We start from the raw sequence: 19,941 nt of genomic DNA, 5'->3' as shown, positions 1-19,941 counted from the left end.
TTCTCTAACTACTTCATGAGGAAGCCAAAGGAGTTAGGTTCTCTGCCTGTTTCAGAAGGAAGCAAAAGGAGTAGGGTTCTCTACCACGCCGAGGTCGGCGGAAAGGAATTTTTGTGAGGGCTTCTCCGCCTTGTTGTTGGAGCAAAAGGAGAGTCAATGTGTTTAGTACATTACCCGAAGGGCACCTCTAGCGAGTGAACGTAGGTCGAGTTGACATAACCACTATAAATTTTTGTATTCTTTTACTACTTCTTTTCGCATTTATTTTTTCGCACTTTGATTTTCATTGTGGTGATTTTGGTTTGAGTTTTGTGATTGTGTGTTGATCTAAATAATTTTTAAAATATCAATTCACCCCCTCTTGGTTAGCCTTGGGAAAGTTCATAAGGGCTTAACATCCTTAACAAAATTTTATATGTGTGTGTAAGGCTTGTGTGGTTATAATAGATCCTAAGTTTGATAGTTAATTAAAGTTGCCTAGAGTTCAGGTTTGTTGAAGGCTAGACAAGAAAATTTTTATTTAAAGTTTAAATATTAATAAATTAGGATCTATTTTAGTTAATTTAGTTTGTTGATTTATTTTAATACTTAGGGTAGCGATATTTGAAGTTCAAATTGTATTATCCAATTTTGGGAAGTCCAAAGTTTTCCTAGGTGCTAGGTTGAGGGGGTCCCAAAAGGTCACTATAGGAAATAGTCTAAGTTAAGGGTCCCTGACATTTTAGGTAAATACTAGGGCTTAAGGTGAGTATTTAGGCTTTGAGTTTGTTGGATTTGGAGTTTTCTATGCAATGTTATGAATTTTTAAAATTTTGAGTAATTAATGAATTATTAAAACTGCTTAATTATGGGTGATTTTATGGTTTTGATCCAAATCATCTCCAAACTAATTGGAATTACCCCCAAAGGTCAAAAATGACATAAGGAGGTATTCTTAAGTATTTGGAGAAATTTAAAATTTTAATAATTTTTAATTATCTAATATGGGCAAAAAGGTAATTTTGATTAAAGTTGAAATTAAGGGTCAGATTGAGGTCAACCTAAAGAGCCCTATTTATCTTAGGTTAAGGATGGAATTCTAAACAATTCAAGCTATTATGGGTATTTATTTGAGTTAAAATGGATTTATTGTAATTTTTAGAAGTTACTAGGCCCTATTTACTGGGTAAATTAGGGTTTGTTAATTAAGGGGTCTAAAGAGCCCTAAAATTTCCTAGAAAATTATGGGATGTTTAAGATGTAACTAAGTTCAAATTTTAAAGTTTTCACATCAATCAGGGATCTATCCTAGCTCCTACAATTTTTTTAAGTTCGCTAGACGGGTCCTTAATTAATGTCTTAGGGTTTCACTATGTTATATAGGTTTAAAATAAAGTTTTACACAAACCCTCAAGGTAACGATGCAAGGAGTACATAAAAGCAGTAAATATGACATGTCCTTAAATCTAGGAGAGCCTAAATTAAGTGCTCGTGCATCCTGTACATGCAATGTACGATAAAAGAGAGGACTAAGCATGCTTATCGGTGAGATTTGTGAATGATTGGGACTCAATCATCCACTAATCCACCTCTCCCATGATTGCACTTTATATTCATAACCTAAGTTTAAAATTACATGAAGTGGATCTCCCAAATATATGATTTAATAATACAAGTAATTTTAAAATAATTTAAAATACTTATAAATATAGAAATTTAAAAAAATAGGATAATTAAAAATAAATCATTTTGTAATAAATACACATATAGGGGAGATCCACTGGCCACCCTAACGAGGTTTCTAAATAATTTGAAAATAATTTTAATTTCAAAATAATTAGTATATTAATTATTTAAATAATAGTTAAATAATCCAATATATATAGGAAATGCAGAAAACAGCCATAAAAAGTAAATTTGATTCCTGAAAATAATTTTAAGTGAAAATAAAGATTTTTCTGAAAAATTCAATGTATTATACGCAAAAATCCCATTTAAAATGATTTTGTTATGAATTATCGAAGTTTTAAAGCAATAAAAGGTATTTTAAAAATTTTTGAAATAATAATAATAATAATAATAATAATAATAATAATAACAATAAAAAGGGAATAGCAATAATATATAATAAATAAATAATTAATATTTTTAAAAAATAATATTTTTAAATTAAAGATATAATTTTTCTAAAAATAATAATATATATTAGGTATATTTTTTTAGAAAATAATTTATTTTAATTATATAAAAAAATCTGTTAAATAATAATAATAATAATATGATTTAAAATAAAAATGGGCGAATGCGTACACGTGGCGGCCCGGGATTGGATGCCGGGACCGCGACCAATGATTGCGCTGCCAGCAATCATTGGTGCCAATCATCGCGAGATGATTGCAATGGCGGTCAACACTTAGCCACGTAGGACGCACCGCAGGACCGTCCGATCGTCTGCTGATTGAAATCAGCAGTCCTGATTTCGCTGGATAAAGCAAATGACCGCGGGCTCAGATTCGCGGTCGAAAAAAGCCTCAGAATGAAGAGATCAGAACCGTTGATTGCACGATCAACATTCTAAAAAGTGTACCCCTCTAGCTAGGGCGAAACCGAGGGATAGGTTTTTTGTCTCGTTTTCGCGATCGGGACAACAAAACCTTACGAAATCTTAAACCTAAAGCGTACACATGAACAAAAATATTGGGGGACCAAGAACACAACTTAATACACGGTGTATAATAAGTTATTTAGATCTATGTGTTTCTAACTAGAGTTAGGGTTTTACCTCAATCCAAACGATGGATTCTGGAGATCTTGGGCTTGTTGCACTTGTAGATTGTCCACACTTATTTCTCCTTTAGGAATCACAGATTGAAAAGCTTTGGATTGACGGAAGATGCCTTGGAATAAACTTGCTCTCGGTTCGCCAGAGATCTTGCCGCCAGTGAGGGTTTGACGGCGATATTTGATCGGGAAAGATCGTGGGAGGCTGTGGGAGTTCTCTCACCAAATCTCAAGAGCTGAGGATGCTTGGGGAGAGAGATTGCAAAAAGTCCCTAAGACAACCCTAATTTTCATTATTTAAAGGCCTAAGCTTAGGGTAGACGGCTGAGATCAAATCCCCAATAAATTAGGAGGGAAATCAAGCTATATGGCCAGGATTTTGAATTAGGGATTGATTCCAATGAATTCAATGCATTAATTGGGCTTAAATTCGATTTAAATAAGTCGATTTGACCCAATAAAGGCCCGGGTTGACCAAGTCAAAATTTGACTTGGTCCACCTAGCCAAATTGACCTAAGGGAAGAGTGGATTTGGTCAAGAACAAACTTGAATGGATTAAAAATTGATTTGACCCATTAAGGCTAATTGGGTCAACCAGGTTGACCTAGGGCACAGGTCTGGGTCCAGTAGGTTGGGCATGACCCACTGAGTCTAGTGGAGGGGAGAATTGAGCTCGATGAGCTCTAAATTTGGTTTAAAATCAATTAGAAGGTATTTGGGTCAATTTGGGTCAACCCTGGTTAACCTGGTCAACCAGGTTGACCCAGGACCTGGGTCTAGGCTCAGCAAACTTCGCTTGACTCCCTGAACCCATTGGGATGGGTCCTGGGGTCTAGCCTGGTCAAATTTGACTAGGTCAACTCTTTGACCTGGGTCTGGGGGAAAAACAGGTCAACATGCTGCTCTTAACCTCGGTACTTCCTCCTATAATTTGATATCCATGCAATTAATGCTATTATTCAACATTTTAAAGATCTATTCAATTTGCTCCCTCCAAACCAAGCATGCCTCCTGCTTTGCTGATTTTAAACCGATTTAACTCTGCAATATGATCTACAAAATCATCTCAAAGATCATTGCTAGTATATTAAGACATGTTATGCCTCTTATTGTGAAAGACAACCAAGTTGGTATCATTAAATCTAGAATTTTTACTAATAACATTATCCTAACCCAAGAGCTTCTCTCTTCTACTCGTAATGGGGATAATAATAAAATTTTTGTGCCAAATTGGATATTCGTAAAGCTTTTGACACGGTGTCTAGAGATTTTCTGCTGGCCAGATTGAAACAGAAAGGTTTTCCTAGACAATTTATTCTATGGATCAAGGCTATCACCAATGTCAACTACTCTATGGTGATAAATGGGGCTTCTGAGGGGTTCTTCCCCTCCTCTACGGGGGTGCGCCAGGGTTGTCCTCTTAGCATGTATCTCTTTAGTATTGTAATGGATGCCTTCTCATACTTAATTGATGAAGGGCATTTTGTTGGGCTTTCCTTTGGTAATCATAATGTCAGTTACCTCCTCTATGCTAATGATTTACTTGTGTTTGGGGTTCCTACGGTCTCCAATTGCAATATTTTTAAGCACCTCCTTAATACTTTTACAGCTTCTTATGGGTTACATGTTAACTTTGATAAGAGTTCCATCATTCTACCCAACAACTCTCATAATGTAGATGATATTTGTAGAGCCCTCTCCCTCCCTATTCCTAGGAAGCAAATTACCTACCTTGGGATCCCCATATCCTTTAAGAGACGTAAAGTTGTTGACTTTCTTCTACTCATAAAAACTATTACCATGAAGCTCTTGGGTTGGAATGCCAACCTCCTCTCTTTTGCTGGACGTATTTAATTCCTCAAATTCACTATTTTTAACTTCATTGCTTATTGGATAAGGGGCTCTATATTTACCTAAATCGATTATTAAGTACTTTAGGAAGCTTCCTTCTAAATTTCTATTTTTTTGGAAATGTTGCTCCCTCAAGGAAATTACATTTGATTGCGTGGGATAAGGTTTGCAAACCTAAGCAGTTGGGAGGTCTGGGGCTGATGCCCATTCCTGCCCTTCAATTTAGTTTTAACTACTCTCTTATCCTCAGAATCTATAATTTCAATTCCCCTTTAGCTTCTTGGCTCCTATTCTGGTGTTTTACCCCTTGGAAATCGGCTCCCTCTTATGCTGCCATCTTATGGAAATCCATATGTACCACTATAGCTTTATCTAAGCCTTGTTTTAACTGCAAAGTCACTATTTCCTCTCTGTTCTCATTTTTTTGGGATTACTGGTGTAATGGGATCAGGCTTCTTGATTTTCCTGCTGTTGCGCCTCTCTCTTAGGCCAATAATTGCAATTTTGGTGTTAATAACTTTATTGCTAGGGGCTGTTGGAACCTCCTTGATTCTCTACTGCTAGATATCTTTGTGTCCATACAAAGGGTCCTAATTCATGAGATAAATGTTGACTGCTTATATTGGGGAACTATGGTTAATGCTAAATTCAGTGATTTTATTAAGTAATTTTATAAGCCTCTTGTTGCTTACAATTGGGCCACCTTATTTGCCATGAGATATTCGGTCTTTGCCTAGCTTGCTATGGTGGGTGGGCTTAAAATGGTTGCATAACTGAATAAATGTAACATCACGGTGGACATAGCTTGCTCCTTGTGCCATAATTATACCGAGAGTGCTGCTCACATATTTTTTGAATGCAACTTTACACATTCCATTCTCTCCTCATTGATCCCATGCATTTCCTCTTTACTTCTTAGACCAAATTTGTTACAGCTTTTTTATTGGGTTTATGACCAGCCAGATTTTTCCACATTGGTTAAAAGGCTCTACTTCCTCGTTATTTTTTCCACTATATATTTTGTTTAGAGAGAAAGGAATGAGAGGAGATTTGTAAGTTCTGCCTCTAGTAGCTCCTCAGTTTGCTTTAAGATTGAGAACGCTATTTTTTCGAAAATTTGTAAATTAAAGAATGGGTTTCAGCTTTTAGATCTCTTATAGAGAGGTGCGGCCTCTCCCTGCTCGGTTATCAGCATTTTGATGTTTCTCATTCTCTTACATTCTAGCCTGGTTGTTTGAAGACTGCTATTGGTGTACTACGGTGATTTTCATGATCTTTGGGGGGTTCCTTCTTTTGTTTTGGTTGTTGTTCGTTTATTTGTTATTGCTGTAGGGGGCAATAATGATCGATTACATTAATTTTATCCCCAGTATGGCTGTTCCCTGCAACTAATGTTTCATTTGATGGCAATTCCCGCAACTGGGGTTTATGTGCTTCTCCGTATTTGCAATTGGGTTTTCCTGAGCCTTGTTTTTATTCTATAATTTTTCTTTACTTTTTGGCATGTGTAATTTTTGGCACCTTTTGGTGATTTTTTTGGTCACCTCAGGGTTTTTTCCCCTCTTTTTGCTCTTTTTAAAAAATTTTTACACATGTAATTAGTTTTTACAATTAATGAATTTGGGATTTAGACCTTAATTTTCAATATATATATAAATTAAGCTCACACATATAATATACCTAAAATTTGAATTCAAGAATTTTTAATTGGTAGTACAAACTTTCAGCACACTGTCTATATCCAGTACTAATCATGAATAGCCTCTCTATAGCCTGTCAGGCTGTCAGCACTGTCTTTTAGTTTGTTCATCTTTGTTTGTATTTGTCCAACTATTTAATGGTAGATAGATTCCAGGCTGGTATATCTCAGCTTTTTTGGATGACTTGATGGGACATTATCCGGAAATTCTGGCAGCTTTTTTTTTTTTTTTAATATTTAAGCTTATTAGATAAAACTCATGCACATATCAGATATATCAATACCTATAAATTGATAGTTAAAACTCTCTTTAACGTGTATAAACCAGTCGAGTTGAGTAGTGTCATTAATCATTATCGAGCTAAGCTTGTTATATTGAGCTCAAACTAGAGCTCGTGCTTGACTCGAGTTCGTTTAATGAGCTCAGACTCATCGTGCTTGACTCGAGTTCGTTTAATGAGCTCAGACTCAACTCGCTGTATAAAAATCTAGCTCGAGCTCTGCTTGATTACTCGAACTCTTTTAAAAAGCTAGAGCTCGAACTTGACTCGTTTATGGAGCTCAAATTTTTGTTATCTTAAAAAATTCATAGATAAAAGGGTATATTAAAATTTTTTAAATATATATTTTGAAATTGAGTGGCTCGACGAGTTAACGAGTCAAAGCGGACTTAGCTTAAACTTGAACTCATTTAGTAAAAGAGCTCGATTATAAGTTTGAGCTCGAACTCGAAAGTCGATAAGCTCGACTCACGAGCATGTTATCAAATCGAGTTTGAGCTCGAACTCGAAAGTCGATAGTCTCTTTTTTTATATATATATGAACTGAGTTATCTTTTTTACTGGCATCTACTATAAATATATGTACCAAAAAATATAAATACATGATCTGTTGGGATAATATTTTCTTAAATTTATTTAAAAAATAATCCTAATTTTATTTGATTTTAAATTTCATTATCTTTCTTTAATTTTTTTATAATTAAATAGTTTTTGTACTATTACGTGCTAGAAAATTTATGACGGTAAAACAAAAGATGTATATATTAGTTTTTGACAAAATTTAGCACTCACAATGCACAAATAAATTTGTAAGAAACATGAAATCTTTTTACTTGAAAAACCCAGAAAGAGAAAAGTTATTGAGCCGATTCAATTGAAAAATCCACTATATAAGAAGAGGAAATGATTATTTAAGAACAAATATATGATTTCTCCTATAGAGTTTAATTTAATACGAGTTTGAAGGGAGGGGGGGGGTGATTTCAGACAATGATCGTCTACGAAGATAGCTGATGGTTGTCAGCAATGATAGCCAGAAAATGCTATAGAGCTCTTTAATTCTTCTAGCTGTTTGATCTCTCTGTTTATATCGGATGATCACTTTTATAGGTTGAGCCATAATCTAAAGCATTCTATCGTACGATCCATATTGATTGTCATGATCATGAAGCTTTTTTTTAGTAATTTAGTGCCTTAATTAAATCATAATTAAGTGATCATGGGCTCGTTGATTTTTTTTCAAAAAAAATCCATGATAATAATTTTAAGAAAATCATATTTTTTTGAAATAGTTGTAAAAATTATACATACCTATAATCTTAGGACCTATTTGAAACAATTTTTATTATTTTCTTTTTAATATTACTATCATATTTTTATTTGACAATTATTTTTTTTATTTCCTCTTCAATCATTTCTAATATAAATGTAAAATCTATTTTTGATAATTCTTTCTTAGTTTTATTTTTTTTTTAATAGACATAATTTTATTTGGTTGTAAATTTCTTGGTGTTTTTATTTTTTTTTCTTTAGAATTAATGATTTGTACAATTATATTTACTAAAATTTGGTAACTATAAAAATGTTTTCCAATTTTTTCAAATAAATTAATTTATAATAATTTTCTAAAAACTATGCTTATTTATACAAATGCCTACAATTTCCCCGAGCTCTTAGGATATGTTTTGGCAATTTTTTTAATTATTTTGATATATTCATATTGCTATCAAATTTCCATGTTTTTGAACAATTTTTTATGTTTGAGCTTGCTATCAAATTTCCATGTTTCATATTACTTTTATGTAAATATTAAAAAAAAAAAATGATTAGGATATAGAGTTATAGAACTTTCTATGTTTATATTTATCTTTTTCATCAACTAAACAATTTGGGCATCCTCACCAATTGATAAGGTCCGTACAATATATAAAAATCAATCAAATTTTATGCTGTTGATCTTGTAATAACTCCAACAATTGTGAAACATCCTAATAAAAATTTTTATAAGAATATCCTTAACCTTTTTTTTAAGCTTAAACCTATCACCACCTAATTTAGGCTTCATTTAAGATAGCTTTTTTATTGCTTTCTAAAGTAGCTTTTATGGCTTTGTTTAGGATGATTTTCTTACCGTTTCTTAAAGCAATTTTCTAATACAAAAAATTTGTTTTTGTACTTAAAAACTGCTTTAAGAAGCAGTATGAAAACCGTCCCAAACAAAACCTTAGTACAAAATTTTTGTACTTAAAAACTGTTTTAGAAAACAATAAGAAAAAATGTCCCAAACGAAACTTTAGTTTAGTTTCAATCCCAACCAAATAAGCCATAAGAACTAATGAAACAAGCAAAAAAAAGGGGAAGCTGAAAACAAAAAAATTTAGAGATTTTCCGAGAATGAAATGTAAACAATTTGCAGAATGTGAGAAATGAAACTCCTGTTGCAAAACACTATACAAATAGGTACAAAGGATGATCACAGAATAACAACAGCAACAAGCAGATCTTTGAATGATTTACCTCCTAAGAAAAGCTGGCTTCTCTCCCCAATCAGTTCTCAGCAGATCATAAGATTGCTCTCCACCGAAACTGCTTGAACGATTATGATACTGTTTTTGACCGACTTGTTGCTCGGACCACAATCTTCCGCTCCTGCTGCCAACATCACTGCCTGGGAACGACATGAAGTTGGCTTCCATCACCAAATCCCCTTCCAGAATGCGCAGAACCTATAACAATCATGTAAAAGATTCAATGTTCCAGAATTGAAAAGCAGGAAATCTAATGAAATGGTTGCCCTTTCCAATTCGAGGGGCAACCTCCTGTATGATGGTTTTCTTATTGCTTAATAAAATAACTTTTTAATAAAATAATTTTAATTTTTTGTACTGAAAAGCTGCTTTAAGAAGTATGAAGAAAGACGTCCCAAACAAAACCTAAAACTAGCAGCAAAAGTTGTCTCGTAGATTGGTCATTACAATTTTTTTGATGCAAGTGAAGAGATCATCCATTACTCGGAGAGTGAGGTTTGAAGGATTGATCATAAACTGAATGCCAATGCCAGGGTTTCATCATCCTGGTGGGTCATATGGATCATGAAATTTTTAATCAATGAATGTAATTGACCTAAACTAACTCTAGAATCTGGTGTCATCAATCGAGGCTTTCTTTGTCAAGGGGGCTTCATTAATCGGAGGTAGAAGTTGATTGAGGTTTTGTTTGAGACGGCTTTTTTGTTGCTTTCTAAAATGACTTTATAGTACCAAAATTTCATAAAAAGCTGTTTCAGAAAACAGCAAAAAAATTATCTCAAACGAAGTCTTGAGCGTCAATTTCAAATTGTTCAAGTTGACAGAGGTCTCATGACTAATTTAAAATCTCGAGCAAAACTAAAAGCTTGAATGCATGCCAAAAAATAGAAATTTTGATCATAATCATAATATAATGGTGTCTAATGTTCTATAGATTTGAAAATATTTTACATGACACTGATGCTTTATGAGCTTGAGTTAAATTTGAATTTGTCGTCCTTACTTATAGCTAGGGCAGGAGATGAAATTTACTCTAAGCACAAAGTGATTAATATTTTTTGGCTACGGGACGAAGATCTTTTGGACATCCGTGAATGAAAGCGGGATGGATGCATTATTATTTTTTGGCAACCATATTCCCTTATCATAGCCTCTGAATGCAGTTTTGGCTTTGGCTGCCTTCTTTTTCTTTGATGGCTGAGCAACTATTTTGGCAGTTAGTAATGCAGCTAATCAGTGAAAATGAAGTATATGATGTAGAGGCAACTGACCCAACTAGTCCAGTGAGACAAGCGAAGCTCAAGGAACTTGCTCGCTAGAGCATGAAATGGTTTGGACTAAGGGGCAACAATGTTATCATTACCAAGGAGGACTTTAAAATTCTCTAAAAAGATGAATAAGATTAAGTAATTTCATGACTCCCCAAGGACTATGGAAACTTGGGGAAGAGGGGAATACTGGAAGAGAATGAATAAAAGATGTCACAAGCAGAACACAAAAGGAAAAAAAAGACTGATGACCAAGGTGACAAACATTAGTTGCTACCAAAAATGAAGGCAATAGCATATATTTTTCCTCCCTTTATACATTTCTAAATCTCAAAAATAAGAGAACATAATTTTAAAAAAGAGAAATTATAATTATAATCTTTTCAAATCTTTTTTTTTTCTTTTTGTTGAATTTATTGGGAAAAATTGATGTTTAACAAAAATAAACAAAAGCCATTAAAAGATTTGAAAAAAAATCCCATTTTCAAATAAAGCTTTTTTCTTGTATTTTTGAAAATTTTCAAATGACAGTTTTTCTCTTTTATTATACCTTCATATGTATTATATACATAGATAATATACAGATATATTGATAGATAACAAGTTAATTTATCCACAATCTTGAATGAAACCATATGCGGAATATTCTCATCCATAAACATTTCCAAAAGCTTCTACCAAAGTAAAACGATATTGAATAGATCTATAGGTTTAAACTTAGTTGTTTACCAAACCAAACAGGAACTTTACCTGAGACATTTTAGGCCTAGCCTGAGGATCTCGCTGAATACACAATGAAGCTGCATGCAACATGCAAACCACTTCATGTTCAGAGTAACGATTAACCAAGCATGGATCTATCAGCTCATCAATTGCAAATTCCTCTAGAAGTGGACGAGCCTGAATAAAGAAAGCGCAAGCCAATTAGAAAAAAAAAAATCATTCCAAGAATAAAATCCTAGTGTCCTGAATAATTCATTCATTATTAGCAGAGAAAAGAGTTTTGAAGAAAAATAAATTAGCCACAACTAAATCACAAATTTCCTCAATTCTGCAAAGAGTTAGCCTTGCCTGGGGATCCTGTTAACTAATTGTTTCATTTTTGGGAATGATGAACGGTACAACCTACCCATTCAGTGAGGCATTGCTCGCCCTTTGGCCTGTTGATGTCCACAGCTTTGCGTCCGGTCACAAGCTCCACTAATACGACCCCAAATGAATAAACATCTGCTTTCTCTGTGATGTGGCCGCTTTGCGCATACTCTGGCGCAAGATACCTGCAATCAACGATGAGGTGTTACATTTACTATTATTATTATTTTTATGAAAGTCACTCCAAGTTGATGATTACCCAAATGTGCCAATTACTCTGGTTTCTACACCAAGATCTCCATTTGGTTGCCATCTAGCTAGACCAAAATCACCAACCTGGAAAATTAACAGTCTGAGCATGAAATTTTTCATGTTATATGTAACGGAGCAACACTAATCATTTGAGCAGTCATTCTGATCGGATTTTCAAATCTCGTGCAAATTTACAAACTAAACTGCATATTAAAAAAAGCCTAGATGCTGTTTGGTTTGATGAAAAAGAAATGCAGTGTAAAATAAATACGGTTTAAAGTAAATGCAGTGTAAATTAAATATTTTGAAATTATTTGGTTGTCTGTAAAGTGAATGTAGTTGAATTGTATTTTCTATTTGGTTGGAAGTACGCAGAGTAAAAAATCAACGGAGGATGGAGAAAAGACCGCGCTTGTTATTGTTTCCTGTGGTGTTGACTGCTTCGGTTTCAAATGGAAAGGGGAATGACTCTGGGTAAACCAATTTTTGAAATGTCTTATACTACACTAACATTTCATCCTCCTAAAACTATGGAATCCGCCCTAAGAATCTAAGGATATCCTAAAAAATAAACTCATCAAAAACAAAAGAAGAAAAGATCAGGATTTGAGTAGCCGCTAAAACCAACCAACGGCAAATTAAATCCTCCATGTCTCCCCTTTGGACCATAAGTCCCTAAAAATCTTGAAATTTCTTGAATTTAAGGGATTTGGCCGAAGAAGCACGCGAAAGAAAGAAAGACAGTTACCATCATAGCGAGTGAGCTCGTATAGTTGCTTCAGTGACTTCCGACCCAACATGAAGGAAACGTCATTGAAGGGGTGAAGTCGAACAACAGCAAGGAGTTGATGAAGCGACTTGAGCAAAACTCTACCTCACGCGAAGAAAAAAAGTCTAACAGCTGCGAGGACAGAGAAGATGAAAAGCTATATGGTCTTAGCTCTCAAGTTGGAGGAAGAAACAATGATGGGTTTCGCAACAATGGAGAAGAAACCACAATGGTTCCTGCGACAATAGAGGAGGAAACGTTGGGGCTTTAAAAGGACTTCTTTCTCTCACTCATGCTCGTGATTTCCTATTTCACTCAATTTGGGCAATTTTACTTTATGCACAAAATGAACTAACGCAGGAAGTTTGGAATACATTAGTATTTTATTTCAATCTACTCCGCATCAAACCAAACACCTAAAAAGTTAAAATCCCAATATTAAATTTACTTCACACTCGCTTTACTTCCAACCAAACATACCTTTAGATATATTTATTAATATGGGTAATTAATTTTCAAAAATAACTTACTAAAAACTGATTCGATAACAAATCATTTCTACTATAAGCTGCCTAAAGTGCTTACTGATGAGTTCATAAGGTGTCTCCAGAAGAAGAAAGACACAATAACATGGACTTCTCCATGTAATTTGTAGGGCATGATTCATTACTAATCAAGGTTGAATTTAATTTAAACTTTGCTTCAGGTGAACAATATTTAAGCACAAAGATTTGAAAGGAAAAATCATTTGAAAAAGAAACTGAAACATCCATTCTCCTCATTCAAAATTGGAAGGTCCATTAAGGATGTAATTGGAAATTGATTCCAAGAGTACGATACCATGGTTAAGAGAAACATTTGCGCACAAAAAAAGGAAAAATCAGTGCAAATTTTTCATGCAAGAACAGCAAGTGGAATGGGGGCCATTATAATGTTAGTTAAAAACCATTGAGTAGTAAAAAGAAAACCATACCAATGGTTCGAAGTCATGAGTGATGAGGATGTTGTTTGGCCTCATGTCTCGGTGGACTATGCAACCCACCCTGCACTCTTCATGTAGATACCTCAATCCTCGTGCCGCGCCAACTGCAATCTTTTGTCTAGCAGCCCATTCTAGTGGTTCCCGGTTACGACCTATAAATAAAATTAATATCATGCAAATGCTGTTACAGCTCTCAGTTGGGATGTCATATTTTAAAGATGCATGGCATCAATAACATGATTTTAAAAGGCTTGAGATTTTCTAGGTACATGTCTACCTATCTTATCAAGTTGATACGCTGTATAAAAAGCAATAGAAATAAAGAAATCCACAAGAAATAATTTAACAATCAATTTGAAAACAAAAAATTGAATAGTCTTTTTCTTCAATTCACAATAAAGGAATTACCATAGAGATGGAAGTCCAACGATCCATTGCAAATATATTCGTAAACTAGCAACCTTCTTCTATCCTCGACACAGAACCCAATCAGCATAATAACATTGCGGTGCTGCGCACAGCTTAGAACTTCAACCTCAGCGCCAAATTCATGATCACCCTGTGAACTAGCCAGTTTATGTTGCTTCACAGCAATCGCCTGTCCATCAGGAAGCACCCCTCTATGAACAGATCCAAAACCACCCTCTGCCAAGAAGTTTGCCTGTGAGAAACCACCAGTAGCAAGTTCGAGTTCGGAGTAAGTGAACCACCTAGGAGGTTTTCCGAACACAGGTGCCTTGTGCTGGCATATTGAACATAAAGGAGGTGGTACAGGTGTTGAATTTCTGGTTACAGTCATAGTTTCTCTCACATCCCCACTAAAGTTCCACTCTGATCTAAAGTTCATAGAACTTATTCCAGCTTGCTGATTAGGCATAGAATATTTCTCCAACAAAATTTTGGCTTTGGATATACGAGAATCATTGAGTCTATGAGAGATGCCTTCAACATGCTTAGAAGATGATCGCTCACCAGATAGAATCCTGGCCATCCATGGCTGTAACTCGAGGGTTGTCGAAGGACACAAACTTTCACCATCAGAATCAGAGCTGGTTACATCCAAATTTTGATTTTCCTTCACTTCCACTCTTTCTGTTTTCTTATGAAAGCCGTTTGTTTCAGAAATAAAAAATGGTGAAGTTCCCGGATCAGAGCTTGATACCGAGGATGTTCCGGCTTCAGTAGCAGTAAATGATGTCTCTACCTCAGGGCTGCTCGAGGGGGTAACTGTTGGACCTTGAATGCATGCTTGAAGACCCTTAATATCCTTCTTAATGTCATTAGCTGATGCATCCAACTCATGAGGCAGAGTACAGAGCTCAGAGGACTCAGCCTCAGCTGATCTTACAAGATTCAATCTAAGAACTTTAGGTTGAGAACGCTTCATGACAACTATGTTAGATTGTAGATCATCTATGCAGTGCTTCTCCTCGTGTTTTAGCTGCCTGAGTCAAATGCATTTGAAAGAATACATAAGTCATAGAGAGAAAAAAAATATCATGAACAAATTGGTATCTATAATAGTTAAATGAGAACATATCCCTTTGCATGTGAACTTCTGTTAAAAATATTACTTGTCCAGAACTACCCAACTGGCATTAGCTCTCTTGGATTCGGCAGCAACAACACCAGAAGGCGAACCAGATACAACCTTTACTTTGACATTAACCTGCAGGAAGGTAGCATAAATAATAGCATTTAAAAAATAACTATGTAGAAATAAGAAAAATGTGAAATTAAAGCACTAACCTTGTTTGGGTCGTAAACATCATGAAGTTGAAGCATCATTTGAGAACATAAATATGTAAGATCAGATTTCTGCTCTAAGGTAGTTCCAGTATGTGATCTCCTGTGACCACTTGCACAGTCCCCAGCAAATCTAGGAAAACCCCACAGTTTCCTGCCTGAAAATGAGAAAGCAAAGAAGTTCGTGGGCGATCAGCAACCAAGGCAAGCTATACAATCAATCAGGCAAAAATGGTTATGAGATAGAATACGTGAATGTGCATATACGTGAATGGTTATGAGATAGAATATGGGTACAAGACAGTAGCCCAACAAAGCTATGTAAGCAAAATGATAAATTGATAATATAAAACAAGTTCCAAGTTCTTTAAGCATGTAAATTGAGGCTTCTTAAAATGATAAGATGGGTACAAAAAAATTCAAAAGAAAGTGAATATTAATACTATAAATCATGGTAAAATCAGCAAAATATCTAAATGAGAAAAATCTTAAGTCCTAAGAAGAAAATTAATTACATTTTTTCTAAAAAAAATAAAGACTTACACACGCTGCTTTAAAAAAATTTATAAATCTTGATTATGTTAATTAAATCATACTTATTATATTAATATCATAATAAATTATTGATTAATTAAATATTAAATCAATGAAATACAAAAAAAGAGATAGGTGGTATTCTTCTCTGCCATTGCATGTCTATTTCTATAATTTCTCTCTTCTCTTTGGTTTTTGTCTACGCTCTTCCTAGAGCCTTGGAGCTGTCTAGGCTTTGCTTTTCCTCGTCGCCATTTCTTCATTTGCTACTTCAGCTTCGTGAGTTACCATCTACAAGTAGGTTGAACTTCTCGTTACTGATTCACCTTCAGGAAAGCTTAAGCGGACTGAAAAAGAAGTCATTGCCACCCCCTTTCTCCTGCGCCCAAAATCCTGTAAATCCGCTAAACTCCTAGAGAAGAAACAGGATTTAAGATTCCGTAGGAAGTTGTCATGTTTGCTGTTTTGGCAGGATTTAAGTTAAAATCCTGCTTAAATTCTGCTCAAATTCTGCCTAAATTCTGCTCAAATCCTGCCTCCAAACAGCCCCTAAGAAAAGCCTTCCTCATAGGTGATTCAGATATACCAGCCCTGTTTTGTAACATATTCCTAGAAATTTAAAATGGTGATTTCTTTCTCTAGTTACCGAGCAGATGAAAGAAAAATCAAAAGCAGCTTCAGTTAATGCCCAAAAAACATTCAAAATGGAAGGAATTAAGAAGCGCCACTAATTAAACAACTGAAGTACAGTTAATAACCAATCCAAAAGTTCTTTTTTTGGGCTGAACGAGCAACCACAGAACAGAAAGTAGGAAGCTTACCACCTGTATAAAAACTGCGCCATCACAGAAAGATAGAAAAAAGAGAAAATTAGGTTACCTGAACTCTGCAGCGGCATCACAACCAGAAGAGTTAAGCAGTCGCCAGGCTGAACAACATGAGTTAATGCCCACACCAGCGCATTCTTTGATATCTCTTTGGAAGCTTTAACAGCTACTACAACCTTCTCAGTTAAATGCGGACCCTTATCAGTCCTTCCTCGCTTATGCTGCAATCCAGTACTCATTCCTTCTATCCTCTGTTTCCAAAGCTTCGACCTTAAAACCTCCAAAGAAAAATTTCAACGCTAAGTTAACAGCGCATGAAGGAAGCAGAAAGGCAACAAAGAAGAGCTTCCTGAAGACAAGCTTTTTCCATCAATAACACCCCAATCCCACCATTGCCATATTTGCACATACGGGAGCAGCTGTTTATATCTCACTGTGCAAGAAAAGTGCAAGAGAAAAGACGCTTTTGACCTAGAAGCATCAACTCTTAAGAAAAAAGTGAAATCGGCTCTGTTTACTTTTTCCTCTTCCGGCTTTCTTTCTCTCCACCTGGAAATAATTTTATATCAATAATTTCCCAGTGACAGCGGAAAGACCCTTCCTGGGTCCTTAAAAGACTATTCTTTGCTGGCGTTTTCGAAAGGCCCTCCTGCTTCGTCTTCTCCGATGCCGATCCTTCTTCAGACCTTTTAAAAAGGACTTTCAAAGCTGCCGATGCGTCTTATCCAACGTAGCCCTCAGTTTTGTATTCCAGAAAGCATCAAAGGCAGCAGAAATTATAAAAAGCACCGAGAATCCCTATTTCCGTAAATATGTCGCCCTTTACCAGAAAACGACAGGCGAAAAAGCCAGATCAGGGCCACCTGCACAGTTACAAACTCCCTAAAGCCTTTATTAACCGGAGGCAGGAAGAAACCCTAATTAAAATTACACAGAAAACTCACTATATCCACTTCGCACTCGGACAAACAGACCCACTCCGTGATACCTTAATATGTTCCTTCATCACTATCAACCCAGCTGGCTTCATTCACAACCGCGAGTAAGGAAAACATTAAGCTTGGATAAGTCACACTGGGACGTTCAAGAAAGTTCGAAGCCAGCCGATAAGTTCCTACGACAATTTACAGACGAAAACCCCAAATCCTCTTCAACAGCAAGAAATGGAGCTCGCTTCTTTCTTCAACAAAAGCTAAGAAGCACAAAAAAGCCGTGCCAGCCACGAAACAGCAGAGCGCCAGTGATCTCAATCGTCAAATACTCCTACAACTAAACAAACAGAGATCTTGAGGAAACAACGAGAAGGAAACCCTAACCCTAATCCTCGGACAAGAGGATTACCTGCCAAACAAGACCAACAGGAGACGCCATTGATTTTAAGAAGCAAAAGGACCGAGCCCAAATCTTCTTTCCTGCAACGCTTAAAGAAAAGTCCCCATCCACCAGCTACTCTTCCTCTTGGGCCCCAAGATATTCTGACCCAATTTTTATAATACTTTTTATTTAACTATTTTAATATTTTGATATAATTTTAAAATAAATATATTTATTATTTTTGAAAATTATCTATAAATTAAAATAATATAATTTATATTAAAGGATTTAGATACATATCATTTTATCCTAAAAATTTTAATATTTCATGTCTAACGCCCATAGAATATTTTATTTGATTTTTTACTTTATGGAATTGATAATTTGTTAAGATTTTTTTTTTTAGCTGAATAAGTTAAATTTATACACATTACATACACAAGCTTGAAATTTAAGACCTATTGATTGATAGTCAAAGCTCTGAATTAGCAGATCAAGGTGAGCTGCATGTTATGAACCTTTAAAAATAGCATAATGAAAATGTAGTTTATAACAAATTGTGAGTATTTAGATGATTGAAAATAAGTTCATGGATTATTTTCACATATTTGGTTGGAAGTAAAAATATATTTAGATTTAAAAAACCAAGGGCGTGATAATAGGGCAAGTGATGAGCAAGGCGACTTGCTTGTTGCGAGCATGTCTCATAATGAAGGTAATGGGTATGGAGATTGCGGTGAGGAAGATGATTGGAAGAGGTGATAAATTTAGTGAATTCACCCTCTGTTTCACCACTACTTTGTATTAATGACATTATATGTTAGGTCATTCTCTTCATAATAAAGTTTATATGATGATATAGGTGGTAGGAATAAAATATATGAGTGAGATATTTAATATTAAAATTGTATACTGGTGATAAGCATAAAATATTAAAGTTTTAAGTGTTATATATATAAATAGCAAGAAATAAGGAGATTTGTACGTAAAACCCTCTTTATGTTATATAAGTATGATAGTATATATGTATAAAATTTATGTATATGAATATTGCAATTTGCAATCATGTGAGGGCTATTAACTCTTTTTTTTTTAACATTTAGGTAAATTAAGGAAGACTCACTGTAAAGATCATTTTGCTCCCAGGTTCGTCCGGACGAAGTTCGATCGTCCGGGACGATCGGTACAGGTTGTGCAGGAAAATAGTTCTGGCTGCATGGTTCGTCTGGACGAAATTCTTACCGAGAGCAAGTCGTTCGGGACGATAATTAATTTCGTCTGGACGAAAATCGTCTAGAGCCCAAGTTGTCCGTGACGATAATTAATTTTCGTCTGGACGAAATTGTCCAGAGCCTAGATCGTCCGGGACGAAGTTGCTATCGTCCGGTACGATCAGTCTTGATATATATGGAAATGAGATATTTTTTGAAAGAAAAGGACGTCCAGGAGAGAGAAAAACAAAGGAAAAGAAAGAAAAGATGATTTTTGAGCGACTCCGATCTGTTTTCGTCAGTTGTGACAGTTAGAGAAGTTGACCGACTCGAGGTAAGGCACATTTCTCCTTTCTCAATTTTCAGAAATGAGATTGTGGGTCTCCGAAAGGGTTCCGCTCGTGTGGTTCGAATGCAAAGGGTACGATCACACTATCCCGTAGGTGTTCTGGATTTTGTTTCCTTTAGCGAATTTCTAGTATTATTTTCTTCTGACAAAGGTTTTACCGCGTAACTTTTGGTATGTCTCTGAGATGATAATTGTGCACGTTTTAGTATTTTCTGGAAGATTTTTACCGGACATTTTGGATTCTACGGTGTTTTAATTGAACTGCAAATTATTAAGATGTTGAAAAATGTTTTGTCAGTACAATGAAAGTCTTATAATGTTGTTGTGAATGTTCTGTGGTAATTTGGTAAATTTCTGGATCTGTGCATTTTGTGTAAATTCCGTATACTGCCGTTATGCCGCTGAATTTTCGTATGATTTCTGAATTTTCTGAAATAAGATGATTTGAATATTTGATGTGTTTGTGCTATCAGAAGG

General features: G+C 35.1%; 1 protein-coding gene across 1 annotated transcript; it reads right to left on the bottom strand.

Moving 5' to 3' along the window:
* Positions 1–8,951: 8,951 nt before the first annotated feature.
* Positions 8,952–18,034, bottom strand: LOC110110870 (inactive protein kinase SELMODRAFT_444075). The gene is made up of 9 exons (XM_028696447.1): positions 16,643–18,034; positions 15,233–15,387; positions 15,058–15,152; positions 13,892–14,928; positions 13,475–13,635; positions 11,740–11,816; positions 11,518–11,665; positions 11,139–11,288; positions 8,952–9,318 (listed from the first exon to the last, which is right to left on the bottom strand). The coding sequence occupies exons 1-9, from the start codon at positions 16,827–16,829 to the stop codon at positions 9,106–9,108; spliced, it is 2,223 nt and encodes a 740-aa protein (XP_028552280.1). The 5' UTR covers positions 16,830–18,034; the 3' UTR covers positions 8,952–9,105.
* Between the last annotated feature and the right edge of the window lie 1,907 nt (positions 18,035–19,941).

This window comes from Dendrobium catenatum, unplaced genomic scaffold, assembly GCF_001605985.2.
Source record: "Dendrobium catenatum unplaced genomic scaffold, ASM160598v2 fragScaff_scaffold_743, whole genome shotgun sequence".
NCBI classification, from domain to species: Eukaryota; Viridiplantae; Streptophyta; class Magnoliopsida; order Asparagales; family Orchidaceae; genus Dendrobium; species Dendrobium catenatum.
Note: the sequence above shows the minus strand (reverse complement) of the source record. Positions and strands in the feature narration are given on the sequence as shown.